This window comes from Caretta caretta, chromosome 1 (genome assembly GCF_965140235.1).
Source record: "Caretta caretta isolate rCarCar2 chromosome 1, rCarCar1.hap1, whole genome shotgun sequence".
Lineage (NCBI taxonomy): Eukaryota > Metazoa > Chordata > Testudines > Cheloniidae > Caretta > Caretta caretta.
Genome location: NC_134206.1, coordinates 119989118 through 120015033, shown reverse-complemented (window position 1 = coordinate 120015033; position 25916 = coordinate 119989118). Strand labels below are relative to the sequence as shown.

Here is a 25916-nt window from a genome sequence, read left to right as displayed (position 1 = left end):
AGTTTATTTATCTGCTTTTAAATCTGTCATTATCCATCCTTTGCTAACTTTGCAACTAAAAAGATGAATATTTGAATCTTCCTTCACTTGCTAATAATATTCTTATTCAATTTCCATTTGATTAAAAGCATCTATCCCAGTCTCTAGGCATTTCTGTGCAAAATGTATACATATATACAGATAAAATCCCCACATACTATATGTTTACAGACACGGCAATGAAAAATAAATTGTCAAACTAAATCACACAAAGATTGAAAATACAGGCTTCCTTCCCCCAAGAGATTACTTTCCTCTTTTATTTTTAAGGCAGCAGCTGATATTGAAATAGGCATATGTTGTTTGAAATTTGGAAGGCAGACGATTAACAATAGCTAGACAGAGCAGCTTTAATAACTCAGAGAAATAATCAGATGGCGTAGGATCTTATTAATACTCTCATAACTATTTATTTTTGTATGACCAATGTTTTACTGATTACAGAATTTAAAAATCTGGTACCTGAGACTGCAAATCCTTATTTAAGCCAGTGTTCCCACTGCAGACAATGGGCATATTTATATCAGTAAGGTTTCGCAGGTTCCAGCGTCTAATCTCCCCAAATGTACATTGTCTTCTGAACATCTCACTGATTATTGTAAGAGCCACAGTGTATCTGAAAAGGAGAGAACTCCCAGATTCAGTATCCGTTTCTCTTATAAAACTTGGCTCGTGCAACGACATCATTGGCATAGTCATTGCCAGTTGTGCCAATATCCATTTTAGAATAGGTTTGGACATTCCTTATTCCTGCATTGTAGGCAGAAATCCCACCTGAAACAAAAAAAGGGAAATTTTTAAAAACAGACTTAAAAGAAAAAACAACAATTCCAGCTAGACCTGTCTTGTTTTTATCTAGTGTGTTAAAAAAATTAAATAAAGACATTTGGTAGGGCATGAATCGCTTTATTACAGAATTGAATAAAAGGAGGCTGTGTGAACAGTTTGCATAAATTCCTAAATTCACCCACAATCAGAGGGCTTTTGGGTTTTTACATAAACAACTGTAGCTTGGTGAACCTTCAGTATGCATTTGGCTAACCACATTCAAATAGAAGCCCTCAATCTTTGAGCCAGGCCTGTTCTTAATAAAATATAAGAACCAATTACCATGTTACTTTTCGTTCAGTCCTGCAAAGAACTGCCTGGGAGAAAATTAAAACATGATCTCGCACTCCATTCTTCTTCTTGTTCTGAATCTCTGCTCCAGGTTGTACTGCATAATTTTGCAGTCCCCTGAAGATCGGTCCAGTTCCTAAAAATGTACCTCCTGCCCATGACTATAAAGATATACAGTGAACTTCGGGACTCATTCAAATAAACATTCCACACTCTCATCGACTTCAAAGGCACCAGGATTTCACTCATGGTGAAGTAGTAGAGGCCCAAATGTCAGTATAAACTAGACTGGGGGAGTGGGAATTATAAATATTCCCCATGTCACGTTGGAAACCCAGCACACAACATTGTGCTAAAGAATGAGACAAAATACTGAAACTGACTAATCTAATTTCACTTCCCAAACTGTGGGAAATCAAAAGCAGACAAACAGCACCAATGGTGAAAAATTATGATACTTAGAATATTAAGCATTCAAAACTATCAGTAACATAAGAAAAACTTTTAACATCATTTTTGTCCTAGAGTTTCCCTTAGCTCCTGGACTGAATGCCATCTATACTGTACCTTTCAGCTGTTGTTCCTTTGTCCATCTGGGGAACTTTTTCTGGATTCCCTTAATCATACCAACAAGGATGTCTGTCCCCTGAAGGACATGTGTCTTGCTATTCCATTTTCCAACCAATCTATGGTAGCGTTTATCAACCTAGAAGAGCCAGAGAGAACATTACTTCTCAAAAAGATGATGTGTTTATGCTGTTCTTACCTCTCAACATACTCTACATGACTTTAAATCTCTTAATCTGTGGTTGAGAAATTAATCAATTTTTCATCTTCATTGCATTTCTTGCTGTAATCCCAGTGCAACCACTGTGGTATTGTACATTGGACTGTGCTAATGAAAAGGGGTTTATCTGAAAATGCATCTTCTTTTCCATTTCAAGTTGTAGTTATTAATTACATTATTTGGCCAGCACTGCTGCAATGCCTGGTGCTGCAGTATATCTCCCCACTCTTCCTGCTCCAAGAAGCTTATGCTATAAGGGCACGATCCAGCAAAGCTCTATGTCTCATCCTTAAATATTTTAGTCCTCTACAGTACACCACTAGTATAAAAAGTAATACAAAAGTTCAAAAAGAAAACTCCCAGCACACTAAAGTGATTGTTGGATTATCACTGACAGGCTTGGCAGAAGCAGGCTGTGCTTTAATGTGTTAGGTGAATATTTTGAGTATCTATTGTTGTCACTTAGGTCTCTGTGACATTACATTGTGGATAAAGTCCATCCTGTCATTGTGGGCCTGCTAGTTTTCTCCTAGTCTCTTGGCCTGAGACTTTTCCCTGAGCAGCTGGTGCTGCTAAGAAATTGAATTTCTGGAGACCAGCAGGGGGGTGGATTAAAATGGCTACCTGAAGTCTCAACTCCGCGGGGATACCAAAGTAATCTGCCTCCATCAACCCCTAGACCTACTAAACTCTGCCCAAACTATGGAGCATAGGGTTGCAGGAGGTGGAGTCACCCTGAAAATTTAAAAGAATACCTCAGTAAGAGTGTTTCTGGCTCACAGCATGGAGAAACCTCTCAGATGCCAAATGAGCACATAGCGGCCGAATCAGGAAGAAATGCCAAGGACTGAAGAAAATCAAATGGCCACCAAGGTGGACATTTGGGGCTTGATCTCTGGGATTAATGCCATGAGAGATGAGCTGACAACCAAGCTTCTAGCAGTAAAGAAGGAAGTTACTGCCCTGGAAGATCAAGTCACTGTCCTAGAGACTGGCCTAAGAGAAGCAAGTGAGAGAGAGCAGCTGCAGAGCCACATGGCACTGATGGAACAGAGAGAAAGATGATATAGAAAACAGAGCATGAAGGAACATCAGAATTAAGAGTGCCTGAACATGCTGAAGGAGGAAACCCAATCCTGTATGTAAAAACTTTAATTTTGCGGAGTTGTGAAATCTGAGCTCTCTGGAAGAGGTGAAAGTGGAAAGAGCACGTAGGGCACTGCTGCCCCCAGTTTGGGACTAATAGTAATAGACACAGAGATTTTACGGTTAAATGTTAGCATTATCAGCAGAAAGATTTAACTATGAAAAAACCCAGAGAGTGTTTAGAACTCATACTCAAAGGCCTCAAGCTGCAGTTTTTCCATGACTTCTCTGCTGGGTGGCCACCCACACGCTCCTGGAATACTGGCCATTTTGGCACTTCTGGGAATAGTAAGGGCCTGCCACACCCTGCATGGCCCCGCCCATGTCTGCATGATGCGCGGGAGGTCACATATCATGAGGGAACGCCCCTGCCACCATGACCTTGTATGCAGAATGCATGGTACGTGCTGTCATAAATATAAAGGGAAGGGTAAACCCCTTTGAAATCCCTCCTGGCCAGGGGAAAGCTCCTCTCACCTGTAAAGGGTTAAGAAGCTAAAGGTAACCTCGCTGGCACCTGACCAAAATGACCAATGAGGAGACAAGATACTTTCAAAAGCTGGGAGGAGGGAGAGAAACAAAGGGTCTGTGGCTGTCGGTATGCTGGTTTCTGCCAGGGATAGACCAGGAATGGAGTCTTAGAACTTTTAGTAAGTAATCTAGCTAGGTATGTGTTAGATTATGATTTCTTTAAATGGCTGAGAAAAGAATTGTGCTGAATAGAATAACTATTTCTGTCTGTGTATCTTTTTTGTAACTTAAGGTTTTGCCTAGAGGGGTTCTCTATGTTTTGGAATCTAATTACCCTGTAAGATATCTACCATCCTGATTTTACAGGGGGGATTTCTTTATTTCTATTTACTTCTATTTTTTATTAAAAGTCTTCTTGTAAAAAACTGAATGCTTTTTCATTGTTCTCAGATCCAAGGGTTTGGGTCTGTGGTCACCTATGCAAATTGGTGAGGCTTTTTATCCAACATTTCCCAGGAGAGGGGGGGTGCAAGTGTTGGGAGGATTGTTCATTGTTCTTAAGATCCAAGGGTCTGGGTCTGTAGTCACCTAGGCAAATTGGTGAGGCTTTTTACCAAACCTTGTCCAGGAAGTGGGGTGCAAGGTTTTGGGAAGTATTTTGGGGGGAAAGACGCGTCCAAACAGCTCTTCCCCAGTAACCAGTATTAGTTTGGTGGTGGTAGCGGCCATTCCAAGGATAACGGGTGTAATATTTTGTACCTTGGGGAAGTTCTGACCTAAGCTGGTAAAGATAAGCTTAGGAGGTTTTTCATGCAGGTCCCCACATCTGTACCCTAGAGTTCAGAGTGGGGGAGGAACCTTGACACATGCTGATGCTGCATCTGCCATTAAATACCACGGTTGATAGCCTCAGCTACTAGAATTGGACTGCTGTCTCCAGCAGAGGCTGCTGCTGCAAGGCTTGCTGGCTCCTGCAGTGAGAGGCTACTCCTCTTGCAAACCCAGAACAGGAATGGTGCAGCCTGTGTGGAGGAGCGGCAGGGCAGGGCAGGGCAGGGCAGGGCAGGGGGTAGCTCAGTGGCAACAGCTGCTTGTTCCTTTCATTTTCCTGCAAGGTGGGAAGGGAGACACAAACGTGAGGTAAGTGTGGTCAGACCACATGCTCGTGATCCCCTTCTGGCCTTGGAATTTATGACTCAAAAGAATGTGCGCCCCTCCTCTCCAGTCAGCTGCAGGGCTTAGGTGGGGGCAGAGTCTCAGGCAGATGGGAACAGCCTGCTGGAGAGGTAGCTGGGCAGGAAACCGTGTCTACCTTTCTGTACTGCAACCACTACTTTGTACAGTCAGACAAGCTCTCTCCTCTCACTGACCTGGAAGGACTGGTGGGAACTGACACAGTCTATACGTGTTTGAAGTTATGATTTCCTAAAAAGTTTGTGCAGTTTTCCTTTAGCTGCTGGGATTTGTTCCCCTTTTGAACAGAACTGGGAGCTAACACAAAAGGCAATTTCTGAAATAAAAGCAGTACTTTTGACACTCAGTCTCCTATTATAACTCTATTAAACTTGGAGAGTGGTCAGTTTGGATGAGCTATTACCAGCAGGAGAGTGAGTTTGTGTGTGTATGGGGGTGGGGGGGATGTGAGAAAACCTGGATTTGTGCAGGAAATAGCCCGACTTGATTATCATGCACATTGTGTAAAGAGTTGTCACTTTGGATGGGCTATCACCAGCAGGAGAGTGAATTTGTGTGTGGGGGGGTGGAGGGTGAGAAAACCTGGATTTGTGCTGGAAATGGCCCACCTGATGATCACTTTAGATAAGCTATTACCAGCAGGACAGTGGGGTGGGAGGAGGTATTGTTTCATATTCTCTGTGTATATATAAAGTCTGCTGCAGTTTCCACGGTATGCATCCAATGAAGTGAGCTGTAGCTCACGAAAGCTCATGCTCAAATAAATTGGTTAGTCTCTAAGGTGCCACAAGTACTCCTTTTCTTATTATAACTCTGTTGCTTAAAGTCCTTTTAGTCCATTACTTGTATTTGTGCAAAGCAGAGGCTTTTTCCGTTCCTTCTACAGTCTTAGTAAACTGTGGGAAGGCACACCATTTTTTTTTCTTTGCTTAGGGAGTCTCCTGTGACAATGTTCGAAAACCCCTGGCTTTAAAGGATTCAAGAGCAACAAATTATTCCTCCATTAAATATAATCAGCAGAAGAGTCTTACACACTTTAATGAAATATGTGCTACTTTTGCTTCTTATTCTAAAAACCTCTCTGCCTCAGATACCCCAAGCTCTGAAGTTACTCAGAAATATCTGGGAGTAGCAGGCTTGCCAAAGGGAAACTAAACTGACAAAAAGAAAAGGAGTACTTGTGGCACCTTAGAGACTAACCAATTTGTTTGAGCATGAGCTTTTGTGAGCTACAGCTCACTTCATCAGTTACAGACTAACACAGCTGTTACTCTGTAAACTGACAAAGAAACTTCTGGTAAAGAAATAACAGAAGAAGAAATTTTAGAGGCAATAGAAAATATGAAAAGCAGTTAAACTCCAGGAGCTGATGGCTTTCCAGCTGAGTTTTATAAGGAATTTAAGACAGTATTAGTGGGTCCTTTGAGAGAAACCTTCCCTGTTATTCTGTTAGGGAAAGAACTTACACAACCTATGAAAGAAGCTACTGCTGCTGTTCTCTCTAAAGTTGGAAAAAAACCTGACTGTATGAAGCTCTTATAGGCCTTCATCACTACCGAATAATGGCATAACTATTTTAGCAAAAACACTAGCTAGCCTATTGCAGTCCGTGCTCTCATCTTATATAAATCCAGATCAAAAGTGGATTCGTTAACACCAGACAAATGTCAGGCAATATTTGGAGAGTCCTTGGAGTCATCCATAATGCCAGATCAGCAAAAGATCACTTGGAACAGAGAAAGCTTTCGACAGAATAGAATGTTGCAAGTCCTATCCTGTGTGGACATTGGTTCCCAGGTCTATTATCTCCTTTACTTTTTGCACGGGCCATGGAGCATTTTGCACAAAGGAAAAGGATTAATGAATCTATCACAAGGATAAAACTTGCAGGAACCCACCAGAAACAAGTGCTGTATGTAGTTGATGTAATGTTATTTTTATCTAAACTAAAGATTTCCCTAAACTTAGTTTCTAAAGAAATCTATGACTTTGGGAAAACATCTGGATTTACAGTAAATTATGCCAAATCTGAAATTTACTAGCTGTAAATTTGCCAGACTCTGATAAGTTATTTCTTCAGAAAACATTTGGGTACAAATGGGCAATAAATTCTGTAAGATACCTGGGAATTCAAATGTCAAACAACCCATAAGAGCTCTATGATGTAAATGTCAAGCCACCACTTCTGCAAATGAAAAAAGATGTGAAATGCTGTGGGAAGTATGCAATTTCTTGGTTGGGAAGAACAGTCACACTCAAAATGAACATTTTGCTAAGGATATCTTTCGTGTTTTAAAATCTTTCTGAGATCATCCCAGCTAAAACCCTAGCAGGAATACAGAGGATGTTGTTGCACTTTATATGGAATAAGAAAAGATCAAGAATAAGGGCAGATACTTGTAGAGACCCACTGAACAGGGTGGACTAGCTGTTCCAGACAACTCAGAACAGTAGTGGATGGGAGGGTGCTCTAACCCTGCCAAACACTGAGTCTTTATTGGGCAAGAAAATTGTGGCAGTGTAAACATCGCTAGGTCACCATAGATTAACAAAAAAAAAAACCCCACACCCTCCAGAAATATACATATGCTTGAGCAAAGACTACTCTATGCCTTTGGGATGGAACTAGAAAAAAGGTAAATTATTTTCCCTCACCAAAACACCCCTTGCGAATAATCCAGATCGTAATCCAAATCACAAACCAATGAGCTTTAAAGATTGGCAGAGCCATGGGATATATATGGTTGGGCAGCTATTCAGTAAAGAAACTTTTACTAACCTATTTAGAGATGAAAACTAGCATTAACAGGCGCATTTTCCCATGGTACTAGTACATTCAAGTTAGGCACTATGTTTTCAACTTTCTAAGAAAGCTGTTTTATACATCAAGATAACTCTAATAGAAGAACTGGCAACTGGTCAATTATGAAATAAAAAGTTATAACTAATCAATATCAATCTTCGTACCCAACTTTCCTAACAAAAAACCCCATCTGTATATGACACAGTGGGAAAAGGATCTGTATAGACAAATAACCCCAGAAGAATGGGGTTAGAGAGACTGAGAGACAGAGAAGTGTTGGAGAAATAGTAGTGAAAGAGGAGATTTTTATACATAGGGGATAAGCATTGGAGAAACTGTGGTGAAAGAGGAGATTTTATACACATATGATCATTAGATAGTATTGAGATACAATTTGTAACCAAATATCACACCTTGTTCGATATTTATTACCAAGTGAGCCTTTGGGGACCCTTCTGGGCCTTCCTAGTAGAACTAGTCACACAAATGGAAATTAAAAATTAATCTCTCATCTGCTGTTAGATCCTGGGTTACTGATACCTCTTAAAAAGAAAAGGAGGACTTGTGGCACCTTAGAGACTAACAAATTTATTTGAGCATAAGCTTTCGTGAGCTACAGCTCACTTCATCGGATGTAGCTCACGAAAGCTTATGCGCAAATAAATTGGTTAGTTTCTAAGGTGCCACAAGTCCTCCTTTTCTTTTTGCGAATACAGACTAACACGGCTGCTACTCTGAAACCTGATACCTCTTAGTGGAGAAAAAGAACAGTGCAGCTCTCAAGGAATGGTTCAAAAACTACGGGAGGTCGTTATGCAAATATAATACATCTATTATGTACCCAGCCAAAGAAACTGAGGACAAATAGATATTTAAATGTTTAGTTACCATTTATTCAACACTCAGAGTACATTCACCTGCAACAAAAACAGCACAGCTGTCCAATTTTTTTTGAATATTACAATTGGATAGGCATTCCTGGTCTGTTCAATACATGCAATCAGAGATTCCATTCATCTTAATAAAAATCACTAAAAATGACATCTTAGGTGTTGTAAAGAGGTAATATCGTAATAAATAGAAAGATCTGATGACTGTACTGCTGTATAATGTCTCTTTAAACAAAAGCTTGCGACTTTAACAACTGTTGTTTTGTTTCTGATATTTATACAGCAGGGATTTGTAAACCTGTTAATACTTCCTAAATAAATAAATATTAAAAACAAGACATGGAATTTCTAGGTGGAAGGGTAAACAGGTCAGCCTCTTTAGGGACAGCCATTAAACCAATGGAGTTAATTGAGGTTCAAACTGCAGCATAAGAAGCAGCCTCTATACTGCCAGATCTGACCTATGCCAGTGCAATGCGCTGCTGCCCCAGCAATAGTTCATTTTCTAGCAGTGTGCCAAGTATCAAGCTCAGACAGAGCTGCACTACAGAGAAATGCAGTTGGCTCCCTGCCAAACCCTTGTATACACAATTATCCTTAGTTTATTGATAATTACTGACCTGCATCAAACCAAATCCATTTCCACGATCACCCCAGCCACGCTTTAGGGCCTTTCCAGCATGCGACTCTCGAGAGATGATACCAGCGATCACAGCTGGATCCACACATCTTTTTCTGCCAGCGCTCTTAATGATGGTTTTATATTTTTTCATAGAACGTAAGTCTCTCTTTGCAATCTTTGCTGAAGCACGAACTTCTGTAGTAAGTGGAAAAGTAAATATGTTTTCTTAATAATTGTAATATCAACAAGAGATTTCCTAAGCACAGAGCTCCGTTCTGCCATCTGATAGTCCTTGTGCAAGTCATGTGCATTGTGAATTTTACATTATGAATTTTAACAATGTGTCAAGGCAAAAAAAAAATTGTGCATTGAAATAATGTGTAAAATCTGGGTTTAGTTCTTAGCCCCAGGATGAAGGTGAATGGGCTTGCTGAGGAGACGGAGGGGGAGAGTGCTCAGATTCTGAAGAGAAATCAGCTGCAACCTGTCACTCTCTGGATGATGCAGAAGTGATGTTGACAGAAGCTAAGAGGAGTCACATCTACCCCTCTATGGCCAGAAGGACAGAACTGTAGTATTTGAAGTTGAGAGGCAGATTCAAAATGGTGGGATTCTTAGGAACAGATGCAGAAGATTTATGGGAATGGGAAGCTGTCATTTGAGATAGTTCCCAATTGTTGCACTTTCCTCTCAGTTTCTTTTAGTCTCAGCACCATTTCATGCTAGGAGGAAATCTCAGTTCTACTCAACATGGGAGGCATTAAGTGCAATTTTGTTTGTAGAGTAAAAGAATAAGAAGCTCCTTCAGTTTTTACCAGCAATACCAGATTAACTGTTGATCTGATGTGCCTATAGCTGGCATAAAATAGCGAGTACTAAACAAGAGTCTGGGAGTCAGGAATTCCTAAATACTAATCCCAGCTTTGCCACTGACTTGCTGAGCACCGTTGGGAGATTCAGTTGGGCCAAATTTTAATAAGTGACTGTTCATTTTGGGTGTTCCAAATAGAGACACCTGGGGCCTAATTTCTGAGGATTCGGAGTAGAATCATAGAATTATAGAATATCAGGGTTGGAAGGGACCCCTGAAGGTCATCTAGTCCAACCCCCTGCTCGAAGCAGGACCAATTCCCAGTTAAATCATCCCAGCCAGGGCTTTGTCAAGCCTGACCTTAAAAACCTCTAAGGAAGGAGATTCTACCACCTCCCTAGGTAACGCATTCCAGTGTTTCACCACCCTCTTAGTGAAAAAGTTTTTCCTAATATCCAATCTAAACCTCCCCCACTGCAACTTGAGACCATTACTCCTCGTTCTGTCATCTGCTACCATTGAGAACAGTCTAGAGCCATCCTCTTTGGAACCCCCTTTCAGGTAGTTGAAAGCAGCTATCAAATCCCCCCTCATTCTTCTCTTCTGCAGGGTAAACAATCCCAGCTCCCTCAGCCTCTCCTCATAAGTCATGTGTTCTAGACCCCTAATCATTTTTGTTGCTCTTCGCTGGACTCTCTCCAATTTATCCACATCCTTCTTGTAGTGTGGGGCCCAAAACTGGACACAGTACTCCAGATGAGGCCTCACCAATGTTGAATAGAGGGGAACGATCACGTCCCTCGATCTGCTCGCTATGCCCCTACTTATACATCCCAAAATGCCATTGGCCTTCTTGGCAACAAGGGCACACTGCTGACTCATATCCAGCTTCTCGTCCACTGTCACCCCTAGGTCCTTTTCCACAGAACTGCTGCCTAGTCATTCGGTCCCTAGTCTGTAGCGGTGCATTGGATTCTTCCATCCTAAGTGCAGGACCCTGCACTTATCCTTATTGAACCTCATCAGATTTCTTTTGGCCCAATCCTCCAATTTGTCTAGGTCCTTCTGTATCCTATCCCTCCCCTCCAGCATATCTACCACTCCTCCCAGTTTAGTATCATCCGCAAATTTGCTGAGAGTGCAATCCACACCATCCTCCAGATCATTTATGAAGATATTGAACAAAACCGGCCCCAGGACCGACCCTTGGGGCACTCCACTTGATACCGGCTGCCAACTAGACATGGAGCCATTGATCACGACCCGTTGAGCCCGACAATCTAGCCAGCTTTCTATCCACCTCATAGTGCATTCATCCAGCCCATACTTCCTTAACTTGCTGACAAGAATACTGTGGGAGACCGTGTCAAAAGCTTTGCTAAAGTCAAGAAACAATACATCCACTGCTTTCCCTTCATCCACAGAACAGTAATCTCATCATAAAAGGCGATTAGATTAGTCAGGCATGACCTTCCCTTGGTGAATCCATGCTGGCTGTTCCTGATCACTTTCCTCTCATGCAAGTGCATCAGGATTGATTCTTTGAGGACCTGCTCCATGATTTTTCCAGGGACTGAGGTGAGGCTGACTGGCCTGTAGTTCCCAGGATCCTCCTTCTTCCCTTTTTTAAAGATTGGCACTACATTAGCCTTTTTCCAGTCATCCGGGACTTCCCCGGTTTGCCACGAGTTTTCAAAGATAATGGCCAATGGCTCTGCAATCACAGCCGCCAATTCCTTCAGCACTCTCGGATGCAACTCATCCAGCCCCATGGACTTGTGCACGTCCAGCTTTTCTAAATAGTCCCTAACCACCTCTATCTCCACAGAGGGCTGTCCATCTCTTCCCCATTTTGTGATGCCCAGTGCAGCAGTCTGGGAGCTGACCTTGTTAGTGAAGACAGAGGCAAAAAAAGCATTGAGTACATTAGCTTTTTCCACATCCTCTGTCACTAGGTTGCCTCCCTCATTCAGTAAGGGGCCCACACTTTCCTTGGCTTTCTTCTTGTTGCCAACATACCTGAAGAAACCCTTCTTGTTACTCTTGACATCTCTTGCTAGCTGCAGCTCCAGGTGCGATTTGGCCCTCCTGATATCATTCCTACATGCCCGAGCAATATTTTTATACTCTTCCCTGGTCATATGTCCAACCTTACACTTCTTGTAAGCTTCTTTTTTATGTTTAAGATCCGCTAGGATTTCACCATTAAGCCAAGCTGGTCGCCTGCCATATTTACTATTCTTTCGACTCATTGGGATGGTTAGTCCCTGTAACCTCAACAGGGATTCCTTGAAATACAGCCAGCTCTCCTGGACTCCTTTCCCCTTCAAGTTAGTTCCCCAGGGGATCCTGGCCATCCGTTCCCTGAGGGTGTCGAAGTCTGCTTTCCTGAAGTCCAGGGTCCGTATCCTGCTGCTTACCTTTCTTCCCTGCGTCAGGATCCTGAACTCAACCAACTCATGGTCACTGCCTCCCAGATTCCCATCCACTTTTGCTCACAGAGTACTCACAGATCCTGGTAACTTTAATTAGAGGTGCTTCTGTGAGCACTTCTGGAAATCAGACCCTCAGTGTTTGAACTTGAGCATCATACAAAACAAAACAGAAGCCACTTGTGAAAAAATTGGCTGTCATCTTTCTGGGCCAAAATCATTTGTAGTGTAACTGCATTGAAGCCAGTGGAGTTACACCAAAATTTTATTAAGTCCCTCCTGTCTGTCTTAGTTTCCTCATCTGTGAAATAGTACTTAGCCAATAGGAATGTTATGAGGTTTAATCAATTAATACTTGTAAAGTACTTTAAAAATGTAAAGTACTATGGATCATTGTGATGACTCTGCGTGCTGAAATACAGCAACAAAACAGCAGAATTATACTCACCACAGTAGTGTAAGCCTTCTGCTCTTGCAGTTCTACAGGAAGCCCCAGAGGTATCAACCTTGTTTATGTCACCAAAGCAACCAGTCTGACTCTCAGAAGTATCTGACCAATTAAATGGAGAGATTTTACATTACGAACCTTTTGTGAACATAAGTAAAGCTAAAAGAATTCAAAGTCATGAACCAGACTCCGGTCCACTCTCAGATGGGTTCCGTTTCATAGCTTGGGGGGGCAGGAAAGAGGGAGTTATTTCTCTTGGACAGGAGGAATTGCTAGCCAGAAGTCACTACCTCTGTGAAGGAAAGGTCCTGTGAAAACTGATCTATCTTTTAATTTGGCTCTAAAAGAGGCAACACCATGCCCTCTATATGAGTGCCTCTCACTGAGACCACCCTATCGCCACTTCTTGCAAGAGTCATCCCTGATTCTAAGAGCCAAATTAGTCTGAAATAGTTTATTTATATTCCATTTGCTCTTGAACCAAACTTGTTCTTTCACATGGAGCAGTTGCCTGAGTCTCCTGAGGAAAGGCAGGACCAGCTTTTATTTTTGGAATCCTGGGACTCATCCTCAGTTGTTTAGCCACACAAGGGATAAGAAGCCCAATCCTTCCTCCCTAGGTTTATTGGCCTTTACCCTACATGAGATTGTGGGGAACTGGTCCTTTGGTTGGCCATGGAGGTATTTTGCCTTTTTCTTTTGGACTACTTTAACCCCACGTGCCAGAAGGGGGCAGAGTCCCAAAGAGGTATAGCCAGAGGGCTGTTCCCCAAGTCTGCAGCCAAGGCTACAGTCAAGCTGCTGTCCAGAGAAGGATGTCCAGGATGAGAGAGGTGCTCCCCTCATCCCCAGGGAAAGCCAAAAAGGTAAAACCTATCACACACCCCATCCCCACAAATATCTTTTTACATTCTTGCTTGGAAGTGAGCTTAGTGAAATAGAAATAGACCCCAGACTCACCAATGAGGGCAGCAAGACCCAGAATCATCAGCGTTAGTAGCATGGGGACAGTTCTTCTCAAGCACCCAAGAGAGTCGGAAAATAAATCTGCAAAGAAATGAAAGTATCTAAATGTACAATGCTGCTATGAAGAAGTACTGTTGTCTGACCCTTTTAGAGGTTAATAATGATTGTAATGATGGCCAATTGATCTGACTGTGGTAAGGTTCTTTTCCCCAGAATCAGGCTACAGAACTATGGAGTTTGATATCTTGCGGGGAGCCTTGGGGTGGATGACAGGGACACTCACACTGAGAACCAAGTAAAGGCTTTGATACCTTTATTAGAATAAGGAACAAAGCCAGAAAAGATCTCAACCACGTGAAATGACAGAGATAATGGAGTATTGGGGCTATCTGTGGTATCATTCTTTACATAAGCCCTTAGAAGTGCATACTCACACCCTTCATTAAGGACCTGGTGGTAAGAGACAAAAGACCAGCTCTGTCTCTAGCATGCCACAGTGTCTGATGGACCAAGTTCCTCAATGAGCTGAAGGGTCAAGTGGTAGAAAGAAGACAGTGATGGAAGAAGCCCAGAAAGAACTCTCGACCACATGGTGGCTGCCCTGTTATAGGGCCTGAGCATCATCTGTTCATGCTCAGTCCTCCATGCCCAAATTTAGCCTTTTCACCCACATAATACTGAGGTGCACTTATTCTGTAGGTTAACATATTGATCCATAAAAAGAAAAGGAGTACTTGTGGCACCTTAGAGACTAACCAATTTATTTGAGCATGAGCTTTCGTGAGCCACAGCTCATGGCTCACGAAAGCTCATGCTCAAATAAATTGGTTAGTCTCTAAGGTGCCACAAGTACTCCTTTTCTTTTTGCGAATACAGACTAACACGGCTGTTCCTCTGAAACCTGTCATATTGATCCATGTAACTGCCATCCTACCCGTCACCCCTTTCTTAAGTGGATTTGTGGTTATTATTTCTATGTTCCTTGTGGTAGCATTTACTGGTAAATTCTAACTCCTACCGTTGAGCAAGCTCTCCTTAGTTTCCAAAATCTAAAGGTAACTGTTAGGCCGTTTATCTACGCCAAAGGTTGCAGCCTGTTACACTTAACTGTACTTATGCTAACTCGCTTCAGCTAAATATCTTACAGGATCCAGGCCTGTAGGTTTCTTGTGTTACAGTTGAATATAATGAAAGCAGAATATAATAAAAGCAAGGCAGTGAATATAATAAAGGCAAGCTAGCCCTATGGGCTACAGTACAAAAACCATTTTTTAAATGATGGGGTATCATTCTTTACTGAATGTGCAAACGCTGAGATACACTGTAGAAGACAGCCAAGAGAATAAATTCTGAATCAAGCTGCAATAATGCAGTTTTGTTGACATTCATATATTGTCTTTCATGGAACATCTTAATAGCTTATTTCCAAATACAAATCCTGGTAATATTTGATCTGGACTTCATATTATTAATAGTGTTTAGTATGACCTACTGCTGCTATATATGTACTTTTATTCTATGCCAAGGTACCCTACACACTCTGTGCAGATGTTTACTAAATTCATTATTTCTTTGAGCAGGGCACAGGGGATTATAACCCCAAGCCCCCTTGTAGCTGCTCTATGACTCTAGTTTTCTAAAAAGTAATCTGAATAATAAGCAGATGCCTCTTATCTTGAAGTCACTGTACAGCAGAGACACAGTAACAACCACTAAAGGGCAAATTTTTGAGTGTTTTCTCAAGCAGAGCTTTCACTGAATTCAATGAATAAGGAATTGCTCTTCCATTACCACCCATAGGATTTTACTAATGAGCAGAATTGAGACTAGGTCCCACTCTGAATGATCTTGGTATTTCACTCACCTGTCTTCAGTTTCTCTTCTCCTAGAAGGTGGTTGTTTTGAAGAGCTTTATATACACTAGGAGGTTCCTTCACTCTTTATTCAAAATAACCATCAGATGAGATTCACGTTTCAAGATTATAATTAAATTATAATTTAATTTATTTAGTTTCAAAATTATAATTAAAACAAACCAGCATCTGTCATTATGAGAGTTTGTCTTTGGAAAGGTATAACCTCAGTTCCGCTATGTGGCAAGATTCAGATTTCAAAAGAAAGAAATTCCCCTTCCCATGTGTTCTACTTTTCATTAGTTTTCTCTCCCTCCAGTCTGTGACAAAATCCAAAGCAAAGATGAGGCATTCATCCTCTCTCCAGGAATGTATTGCCCAGTTTTGTTGTGGTGTCACAGACCCCCTCAGGCGAGACTGTGGCAACAAACAAACAAAAAGCATTTCCCCTTCCAGGCAGGGGAAACTAATCACTAGAGGATGGCGCACTTCATTGCTGCTGTTGTCCAAGCTCATTGCACATACCAGAGGCTCCTTGCATTCCTCTGTTTGCCCCACAAGCTGGGTGTGAGATGGCTGCCTTCTTGGCTGACACCCCAGGGGCTGAACTGGGAACTTCAAGAGCTAAAAGCATAAGCTACCAAAGCTTGAACTAAAGAACCAACACTGGACCTGGTGACTGTTACAACACATATCCTCTACTTATTGGGCACAGAGGTGGTCCTGTAGTACACACTCACTACATCACTGCATATGCACCCTCCCATCTCTCTCTATTTTAGGGACTCCTTGCAAACTCCCCCTTCATGCGAGGGGCTGTATTTGCCCCCCACATTCTCCTCTTCCCTTCATGCCATGGCTCTGTGTCCCTCATTTTCACTACCCTCAGCCTTCAGTGAAGGAGACTTAATTCCATCAATGCCCCTGGATGGAAAGGGACAGGTGTATGGCTGGTAGCTTCTCTACTTCTCTTTCTCCCCCTAACCATAAAGCAGGTTTGGTGAGGCAACATGCTTGGAAGGAATGAAGACGTCTCCTTTTCTCTCCTCTACCTCTGACTCCCTCAGCTGGCTCAGCGTCCACCCCAGAACTGTTAGGTAAGTCTCAGCATTGAGAGTAAGGAGCAACGTTAAGGTCAAATGGCTTGGAACTTGTGGGAAAAACTTTTTTTTTCCTGAGGCCCAGTACGGAGAAATCGGAAATTTGAGGGAAAATTGAAAAGAAACGGTTCTATGAAATATTTTCTCTCAGAACGAACAGTGAAAAAGTTTTAGAGGGATGTTTAAAATAAACTGCTGCCCATCCGCCCTTCAAAATGCTTTGTAATAATAACTAATAATTATGCAAAATTATATCAGCATGACAATGTCAGGTCAGGTCTATTCACATACTAATTCTGAGCCCAAAGGATATAACCTTCCTTTTAGTTTATAACAATAGTGGTGCTTTCTATTTTCAACATTTTATATTTGTTTCCTATGCGCCAAGAGGTTACAAAGAAGCACTTAAATACCTTAATGTGAAACTGCAGCTCCAGACCTAATACTAGCTATATTCGTCCTTAGTATTCGGATTAACACTAAAGAATCTGTACATAACTATCTCATTAGTATTCCAAACAGTACTTTCTATGTGCTAGCTAAATTATACAGAATACATTTCTGATTATTAAAGGAGTAAATAAAGTTTAGCTTTGATAAGCAAGTACCTACTACAGATATTTCAATTTTTTCCAGAATTTCCATTTTCATAGGGGAAAAGGGTATTTTTTCCCCTGCCTTCAAAATTTCTGGAAATGTTACATCCCTAGCTCTGCCTATTGATGCCTAGAACATTCCCTGGAATTTTGGAGGTGATCAGATGTGGTGCTCAAAAGTTATCTCATTACATCCAGAGACATGCCATCAAGATGAATGTAGGGCAGGGGTCGGCAACCTGTGGCACGTGTGCCAAAGGCGGCACGCGAGCTGATTTTTGGCGGCACTCGGCTTCCAGCTGGGGTTCCGGCCGCCAGCCCCGCTCAGCCCGCTGATGGCCTGGATGAACGGAACCTGGGCCAGCAGCAGACTGAGCGAGCTGGCGGCTGGGACCCCGGCTGGCAGGGGCTGATGGACAGAACCCCAGACCGGCAGCAGGCTGAGCGAAAGCCCCATGAAATAGGCCACAGCTGTCAGCCATACTCCAAACACTGTGTAGCAGGGTACAGTACCACCTGCTGTGGACGGGGGACTCTTGTTTCAGCCCCTGGAGGCTGCCGTGATTCTTGCTGCCACCAATATGGCAGGAGTCTCTCGAGCGCGTAGACGGCAGCTAGGAATGGGAGGAGGCACAGAGCAGCGCACACAAGCTTCTGTGGTGCGAGTTCAGAGCAGCCATATAGAGGCAGAGTACAGGGCTCCTTGCTCCCAGCGTCTTTCCATGCTGCCTCTGCTCCTGCTTCTCCAGGCCCAATGAGGAGGAAGTGGGGTGGGGGGACTTCTGAGCTTTTTGAGGGAATTTTTTCTGAATCTGGTGATAGTAGATGTCAGGTAAGAAGAGATGTTTTTTCTGAGCCTGGTACATTTGGGGTATGTGCGTGTTGATCCTGAGACTGGGAGTGTGGTGTTGGAAAGGCATCAGGCCCAACCGGGATGGGTCCAAGCTGTGGAGAGGTCCGGTAAGACGAGAGGGAGGATTCCCAGTCTGGGATGTGAGGGTGTTTGAGCAGGTTGGGGCAGCTTAGAGCTTGCTGAGCTGGGGAAGGCATGGGATGGATTGGATTCGCAAGGTTTAGTGCAGTGAGGTGGGAATCGGCTGGTGAATGAGAGTGTGGGTTAAACACCCCACTGTCTTCCTGAAACCATTTCCTCTCTAGCTAGCTGTGTTTGATGATCCAAGGTTTGTGCACTAGGTACAAATCTGGCACAGGATAGCGCTGGCCTCAGAGGCTTCCCTTACCAGGCCTAAAAGGCTGGTATGCCATGTTACACGCTATGCGGTGTTTGCCTTGTGTACGAGGGGCCTGTGACCTTCATTTATGGTGGTATTGACCTCTCTTGTGGCCCTATCTGTTCACTGATCACTGGCTCGGATATAACAGTTAATGGGTATTTTTTTCCACCTTTCATGAGGTTATGCAGGATTGAGTGTCTCCCGTCACTGACAACACTTTCATTATACATACTAATTTACCATGCTAGTAACTATTGGATGACTGACACATCTGCATATGAAGTGATGTTCTACACTTCTGGGTTCTTCTGAAATTTGGCTTGTCTATTGTTCAAACAATAATCCTACACCCAGACTCTTGATCACACTGTGTGGGATGCAATCACACACTCAAGGATGAAATATTTCTGTTTGTGGAGCGTTGCCAGGAATCATCAGGCCAGGGAATTTCTGGTTTGTACTTGCAAGAATAAATAATTATTCATTATTCTGCGAGCATTAGGCTTCGTCTTTAATTTCACAACCTCCCTGCCAAGAGGTTAGTGGCTTTGCATAAAACTTGGACTCCAGGTTACTCCTGCACAATACACTTCATTAACAAAATGATGATTGTGCAAATGTACTTTCCTCACAAGAATACAAACTGGCAGGCTTCCCAGAAAAGGAGATGAGAGGCCTTGGAAAGACCAGGGTCAGATTTCCAAAGTCTGTCTCTTTAAAACTTGCAGAAATAGGCCTCTTAGCTCTCGTTTTATTACAGTGCCTCCCGCAAGTTGCCTCTTTCCTACTAAAGTCAGTATCTGCCGCCATTGGGCTTTGTTTTCACTTCCAGTTAACTCAAGTGTTGCTTCAAATGTCTCGACCTGCCGACACACAAAAACCACTCTCTCAGGTTTGGTGATTCTTTTAACTCAAGCTGGCTTACCTAAGAGTGGCGTAGGCTAAAGCTCGAGTAAGCCCAACCTGTCTGAGCAAGTCTGTAGGGTTGATGCAGGCTGCCATAACGAGTGCCACAAGTCTTACAATGCCTTCCCATAATCCTCTTCCCCACACTGCGCTGTTCATCTAGGCAGGTTCCGTGTTTGAAACCCACATTCACATGTACCTTTCAGTATAAACAACAGCATGTCTCCAACTCTGGTACATAACTCTCTCGGCATCCAAGAAGACCTCTTCCTAGCATGCTGCCAGCTAACCAGAGGCTGACACCCAGGTTCTGGGGGCCCTCTGGTGTGAGGCCAGCAAGAAGATGATTTTGAGAGCGAGACCTGGAATTCATCGTTCTGTGACGACATCTCCAAGAAGCATGCAGAGCAAGGGCACCATCAGATGGGATCTTTGTGGAAGGAGAAGGTCAAGAATATTAAGAGTCAGTAGTGGAAGGCCAAGGACAATAATTCCAAGTCTGGTAACTCCTTAAGAGTGATCAGCACTCCTCCAAACACAGAGCCCAATTTCATGATGGATGGGTTAAGGGCTCTAGGCAGGTTCCTTGGTAGACCAGGCTGCCAGTACAGGGCATGTATCCCAGCGCAATCTACAACCCACTCTTGGCCAAAGTACTTTTCCTTCTCCTCACATATTGGGGTATGCTGTGCACTGCACAATATAACATGAAGGGTATTCTACACACTGCGCCCCAAATGGTGTAGCCAATTAGTTCATTTTATTTTCGTGTATTCTTGGGTGATGTTCTGATTAACTGATATGTCAAGTCATACATAAGCGTTGTATGCTGAATAGATTTAAGTTGTATGATCATAGAAGTATAAGATTGATAAGCCTTTAGGAGTTGTTAGCCAACGGCCAAGGATGTTTGGTGAGGTGCCAGCTATGCCTGTTTATACCATCCGTGACTTTAACCGCTAGGACGCACTGTCCCTTCGCGGCGGGCAGCCCGGGCTAGGCTGACGGATGCCCCAAGGTCCTAACCACCCGTGACTTTAACTGCTAGAGCTCAGAGCTCCTTCGCAGCGGGCAGCCAGGATTGACTGACAGGTGCCCCAAGAGTTTGCCCCGTGGAGGCGGCACAACTCAACGCTAGGCTCTTAGTACTCTCACCTAATGGCCAGGCTTTAGAGCCAAAACGGCTGAGGTTCTTTAATTGTGATGGCTGCTTTACAGTAAACCAGAGAAAACAAGTCAGGCTTATGCATAAATGGTTACCAAAATTTATTAAGCTAGATTCTAATCATGTGGTTACAAAATTGCTAGTGCCTACTTATTTAAATGTAGAGATGTTACACACACACAAACAAGTTACAAAACTGAAGCCACAATCCCAAAGAAAGAAAACAAAGTATAGAGCTCTATTTCAAAATATGTGTACACTAAAGATAGGAGATCAGGTGTGGGTGCTTCTTACCCTCCTTGCATCTCTCGATTCCAGCGGTGCCAAGCCAGGATCGGTCACTCAATTCCGCGGAAAGACGAATAAGGGACAAGGCGTAGGGACCCTCTTAGCTGCAGAAGCCTTGGGAGGCTGTCACTTATCTGACCAGCAGATAGATAGTGAAAAGCACTCAAAAATCATGGTGCTGTAGGTCCCCTACTTATACCTCTGTACTCCTTTATTCTCTTTCTCCTTTCTTATGCCAAATTGAGGCTGGTCTGTCGGGGTGACGCCAGCTTTTGCAAGAGTAGTTTACACTTGCAAGGGAGAGAAACAATAAGTTTCGACTACTGGACATTTCTTTTATCAGGGTAAATATTTTCCCACCTAGGATGTTGGTGTGTGTGCATCACGCTACTTAGTAGGGGCTAAGAGCCATGTCTGTCACAGGGCCTCTGCCTGCTGTGAGCTTAATCGTCGTATCTGTTCCCAGAGGCACATTGTAGCAGCACACCTGTGCTTCAAAGGCTGTGCTGGAATATATGTTAAGTGCCCTGTTCCTGCTTCCTCCTGTGTTTCCAGCAATGCTGGTCTGAGGGGGGGGGGGGGGGGGGCTGGCTGTCTGGCTACAGGAGTGATAAATATGCATTAGGTATCTAAGTAAAGCAGGGATGATACGTAAGACTTACAGGCTCAGGCCTATAAGATTTTGGCTTTAGCCATACTAGGCCATGGCTTAACAAATACTTGACATAGGGTCATTTTTGGGTCACTTACTTATGTCACAAGATCACAAGACTACTGGAAAGATGTGCCATCAGGTAATGTTGCAGAAATTGACCGCAATGTACTACAAATAACCTATGAAAAACAGGGCCTCCCAATATTCTTGGAGTGCAGAAATACAGGTAAGGGAAAAGAGGGTTGACGCTTTCATGCACATGTGTAGAGTGTTAGGTGTAGTCAAAATTACAATATAAAAGGGGGCTTCCAGATGGGATAAAATTGGGACCTACAGGAAAACCCCAGCAGGAACCATTCCTCTGCTGATGATCAATTGTTGAAGAATCCATCAGACCATAAGGGCTGGTCTACACTACAGCTGTAAGTCGACGTAAGTTACGCTACTGAAGTCGACCTAACTTAGGTTCACTTACAGCGATGTCTACACCGTGCTGTGTCAACATGAGATGCTCTCCTGCTGACTTACCTTACATATTCTGGGGAGGTGGAGTACAGAAGTCAACAGCAGAGTGCTCTGCCGATCTAGACATAAGTATAGACATGGCCTAAGAATATTTTTGAGGCTGTGAGTATGACTATATTTGTAACTTGTGTAGGCGAGCTTGTGGGATTGATATATGCTTGGATAATCATAACCTTGTTTGTAATTGTAATAAACTTGTAAGACAGACTAGAATTTGTATTTGTGAATGAATGTGCCTCTATCCTTGGTCTTCATGGGTTCCTAGAGGCTCTAAATCTGAAACAAGTAACAGAGGTGACTTTCACTCTGTTGAGCTTGAAAATGTAGAGAATTAAGCCGAATCCATGGTGGTGTAAGATAGCATCCTTAAATCTATTCTAAATAAAATAAAAGGCTACAGAATGGTGTTTGACGCTCTAGAGAACACAGAAAAGACAATGGAGATAAAGACTGCTTTAAACATTATGGGTGTAATTAATTGATGAAAAATCATTTTATGTAGGCAAAAGAGTGTGTTATGCTTACAGTAACTAGAAGAGGGAGCTTTCTTTTTTCGCTTATGCTTGTTATTGCATTATTGTGTGGTTTTGCTTGTCCATTTATGTAATGTTGTAAGAACTGAGTTCAGGAAAAATTGAAAGGGGAAATTATTAAAGTAGTTCCAAATAGATAATAGCACTTGTGTGTGAGGGAACCGTATGGATAGAGACCCTATCAGGTGTGGCAGAGTGAGTCAGACGGTTAACCGTCATTAATAAGCTCCCCAAACTTTGGACTCCTCTGGACTGCACTACCGATGGAGGATTAAGGAAATGTGTGTGGGGTAACCTAGGTCACCGCCCCTCTTCTCAGTGTGCTCTGGCTGCTAACAGCTGAAGGGGAAGTAAGCACCACAAGCACTTCTCAGTAGGGAAAATCCCCACATGATATTTTGTGGCATAGGGAGCAAGGATGGGACGCCTTCCGAAGCGGGAACTACTAAAGGGGTTATGGAACAGAGTCAGGTGCCAATTCAGGCATTTGCCCCAATAGCCCCATGGACACCCCTTGAGGCCTTTGTACGCGATTATATTAAAACCCAGGAGGGAGGGTTAGCAAAAAAACAAAGAAATCAAATCTTCTTGGAATATTAAGATCCATGGAACTTAATGTGTTCTGTCTTTGAGGAAGAAAAGTTAAAGAAAAAAAACACAATATGAAAAGATGGGAGTTGCCTATGCTGTGTATTTATACCTCCCTACTGTATGTTCCACTCCATGCATCTTATGAAGTGGGTTTTAGCCCATGAAAGCTTATGCCCAGATAAATTTGTTATTCTCTAAGGTGCCGCAAGGACTCCTTGTTGTTTTTTACTATCATCAAGGTTTTTAAATATTTCTAGCTTTGTGTCAATTGAAAGTGTGACACATTTACGCTTCCCGCTGCTTGTCATTTTGCTTAGTCATACAGTACAGTACTGGAAATCATTTCAGAGGCCAGTGAAAGAGCTCTCAAATATGCTTTTACTGCAAGGCCAATAACATGTCACATTAAACTTCCCAAGAAGCTTCCTTCCTTACATCTAAATACAGGACAAGAACTAAGGGTAAAAATGTCAAAGGAGTCAGATATTCTCCCAATACTACCCCTTTGCTCTACAGTCAGTGTCTTCCAGCTGAGGCTGGGAGAGATCTTTGCAAAGGCAGCACCTGGCACTAAGGAACCTGGAGGCACTGTCTGGTTTGCAAGCAGCTCTCTGCCCTATTCCTGTTTCTTGCCTCTGAGCTGAGCAGGCGGTCCTGCCCCTCATCCTTGGTGCTACAGGCCCAAGCCCTCTGCTGCTTCTCCCCAGGGCTTGTCCTGCTCTGTGCACTGCCTGACATACTGCAGAAGCAGCACATGTCAGGGAGTGGCCACCAGCCCCCTGCCAGCGCCCTTCCCTCCCCCACCTCTCACACTCCCAGAGGTGCTGGCAGGACCCCGGAGCGCATCCAGGGGCAAAGCTTGGCCCACATTAGTGGGTGCATGGTGCAGGCTGTGGCCCTTTAAAACTGAGATGCTCCTCCAGAGCGCAGCATGCCGGCAGCAGCTCCAGCTCCAGCAGTTCACACTCCAAGCCAAGCTCCTGTCTCTCTCCAGCACCAACAGCTTCCTTGCAACATCAGCAGCTCAGGCTATGGCAGCTTCTTTTCCGGGCTCAGACTGAGCTTGTAAGCTTGTCCCCATCCTGGCTGAAGAAGGACGGGGGGAGGGTATTGAAAACAGCACCCAGGGCTTACAGGAAAGCGGCTCAGACCCCAGCACTGATCCTGCTCTGCCTGCTCAGGCTGACTTGGGCTGGCAGCAGGGGCTCACAGCTGTGCCGTGAACCTCAGCATCTTTGCCTCTTACCTGTAAGTGGCTGCCCCCTGCATGGTGAGGCACAACACAGTATTTACTTCTTCTTTTTCTCCACTGCTGCCCAATTGCTTAATTCCAGTTCCACACGGTTTCTAGTCCGTAACTCTGGTGTTTGTATCTTTGAGGTTCTGCTGTAATCTGTATCTAAAAGATATCATGTGATGTATCATTGGAGAACTAATACCTCACTGATCAATAATATTCTGGTGTGATATATGTACAGTTAACCCACAAAGGATTATACAGATGTGCTGGAATTATGACTAAAATGTGTTTGAAACGGGCACGCTAGGGGGAGTTAGGCTTTTTTTTCAGACAAGGAATGCAGTTCCACCTGCTTGAACAAAGACTGTAGCTTGTTAAGTTAGGTCCTAGCCATTAGAAAGCATATTTTTATTTTTGTTTGTTTATAACCCTTTCTGTCTTTATCCCTGATACTTGAACTCACCTAAAATTGCTCTCTTTTTGACTAAATAAACTTGTTTTACTTTTGATCTAAACCAACCCAGTGCTTTGGGTGAACTGAAGCGATTGTTAACTCCAGTCAAGATAACAAGCTGCTGTTTCTGTCTCTTTAAAGGAGCAGTGACCATACAACTTCTGTGAGTGTGCCAGGAGAGGGCTGGACACTGCAGGAAATGGTTTTGGGCAAATGTGGGACTGGATGGGGGTGTTGGGGTTACTCTGCAAACAGTAACTGGGTAGTGGAAACCAGGGTGTGACCCGCATGATGGAACGCGGGCTGTTGGTGTCAGGGCGGTGAGCTAGAGCAGCGTAACATTTAAAGTACCCAGAGTTGTAGGGCAGGTGGTGACACAACCCCTTACTGGTCTGGGTTGAACCTCAAAACTTTACCAGCTGCCACTCCCTGCTCTTCCTAGTGGGAGCTCAGCATTTTGGGTCTGGCTTCCTTCTCCTGTCGGCCTCTCCCTGTTCTGAGGGTGAAGGCATTATATATATTGCCCTCCTACAGAGAGCTCCTCCCAGTTGGCGCAGGGAGAGAGATGCCTTGCCCTACGCTACACTACTAGACTCCTGGTCCCGGGCACTTAAAGGGATGGTGTCCTGAGTATTTCCCATCCTACTATTAATTCCCTGGAACCTCTTCCTCTATTTGGGCTTCAGCCATTTCCTGAGCCTTTGTTTGTGTACCAATGTTCCTGGAACAAGGTCTTCTGGCCCCTTCTATGCTTAAAGGGCCTGTATACCTTGTTACTGCCTTACTTGCGTGAGTGCAGTACCAGGATGGATACAGTAATTTGAGTATTTTGCATTGTGGCTGCTCTCACTTTAGTTCAGCCAATGTGAGAGGAGTAACTTAAGTACAGATAACTCTGTCTTGGTACTAGCGCCTACAGTGCATTGTGGAATGCTACGGTGTTGGCAAAATCAGAAGGAGGTGGTAGCTACTGCTCTCAGGCAAAGAAGCAGGTGTAGCGGATCCCTGGGGAAAGGAGAGGGCTGACAGATAGGCCTCTCACTGAAT

General features: G+C 43.5%; 1 protein-coding gene across 1 annotated transcript; it reads right to left on the bottom strand.

Annotated features, from left to right (window-relative positions):
- Positions 1–447: 447 nt before the first annotated feature.
- Positions 448–13893, bottom strand: LOC125640036 (lysozyme g-like). Its single transcript, XM_048858090.2, has 5 exons — positions 13723–13893; positions 12763–12864; positions 9070–9266; positions 1726–1864; positions 448–813 (listed from the first exon to the last, which is right to left on the bottom strand). The coding sequence occupies exons 1-5, from the start codon at positions 13763–13765 to the stop codon at positions 680–682; spliced, it is 615 nt and encodes a 204-aa protein (XP_048714047.2). The 5' UTR covers positions 13766–13893; the 3' UTR covers positions 448–679.
- Between the last annotated feature and the right edge of the window lie 12023 nt (positions 13894–25916).

What these genes read in the sequence shown, in the direction of transcription:
- LOC125640036 (XM_048858090.2), bottom strand. Translation starts at nt 13,765, where the DNA reads ATGCTACTAACGCTGATGATTCTGGGTCTTGCTGCCCTCATTG. An exon ending in ATGGATTTGGTTTGATGCAG is followed by an intron (nt 1,865 to 9,069) that starts GTCAGTAATTAT and finishes TGGCTCTTCTAG; the next exon opens with GTTGATAAACGCTACCATAG. An exon ending in AAAGGAACAACAGCTGAAAG is followed by an intron (nt 814 to 1,725) that starts GTACAGTATAGA and finishes TTTTTGTTTCAG; the next exon opens with GTGGGATTTCTGCCTACAAT.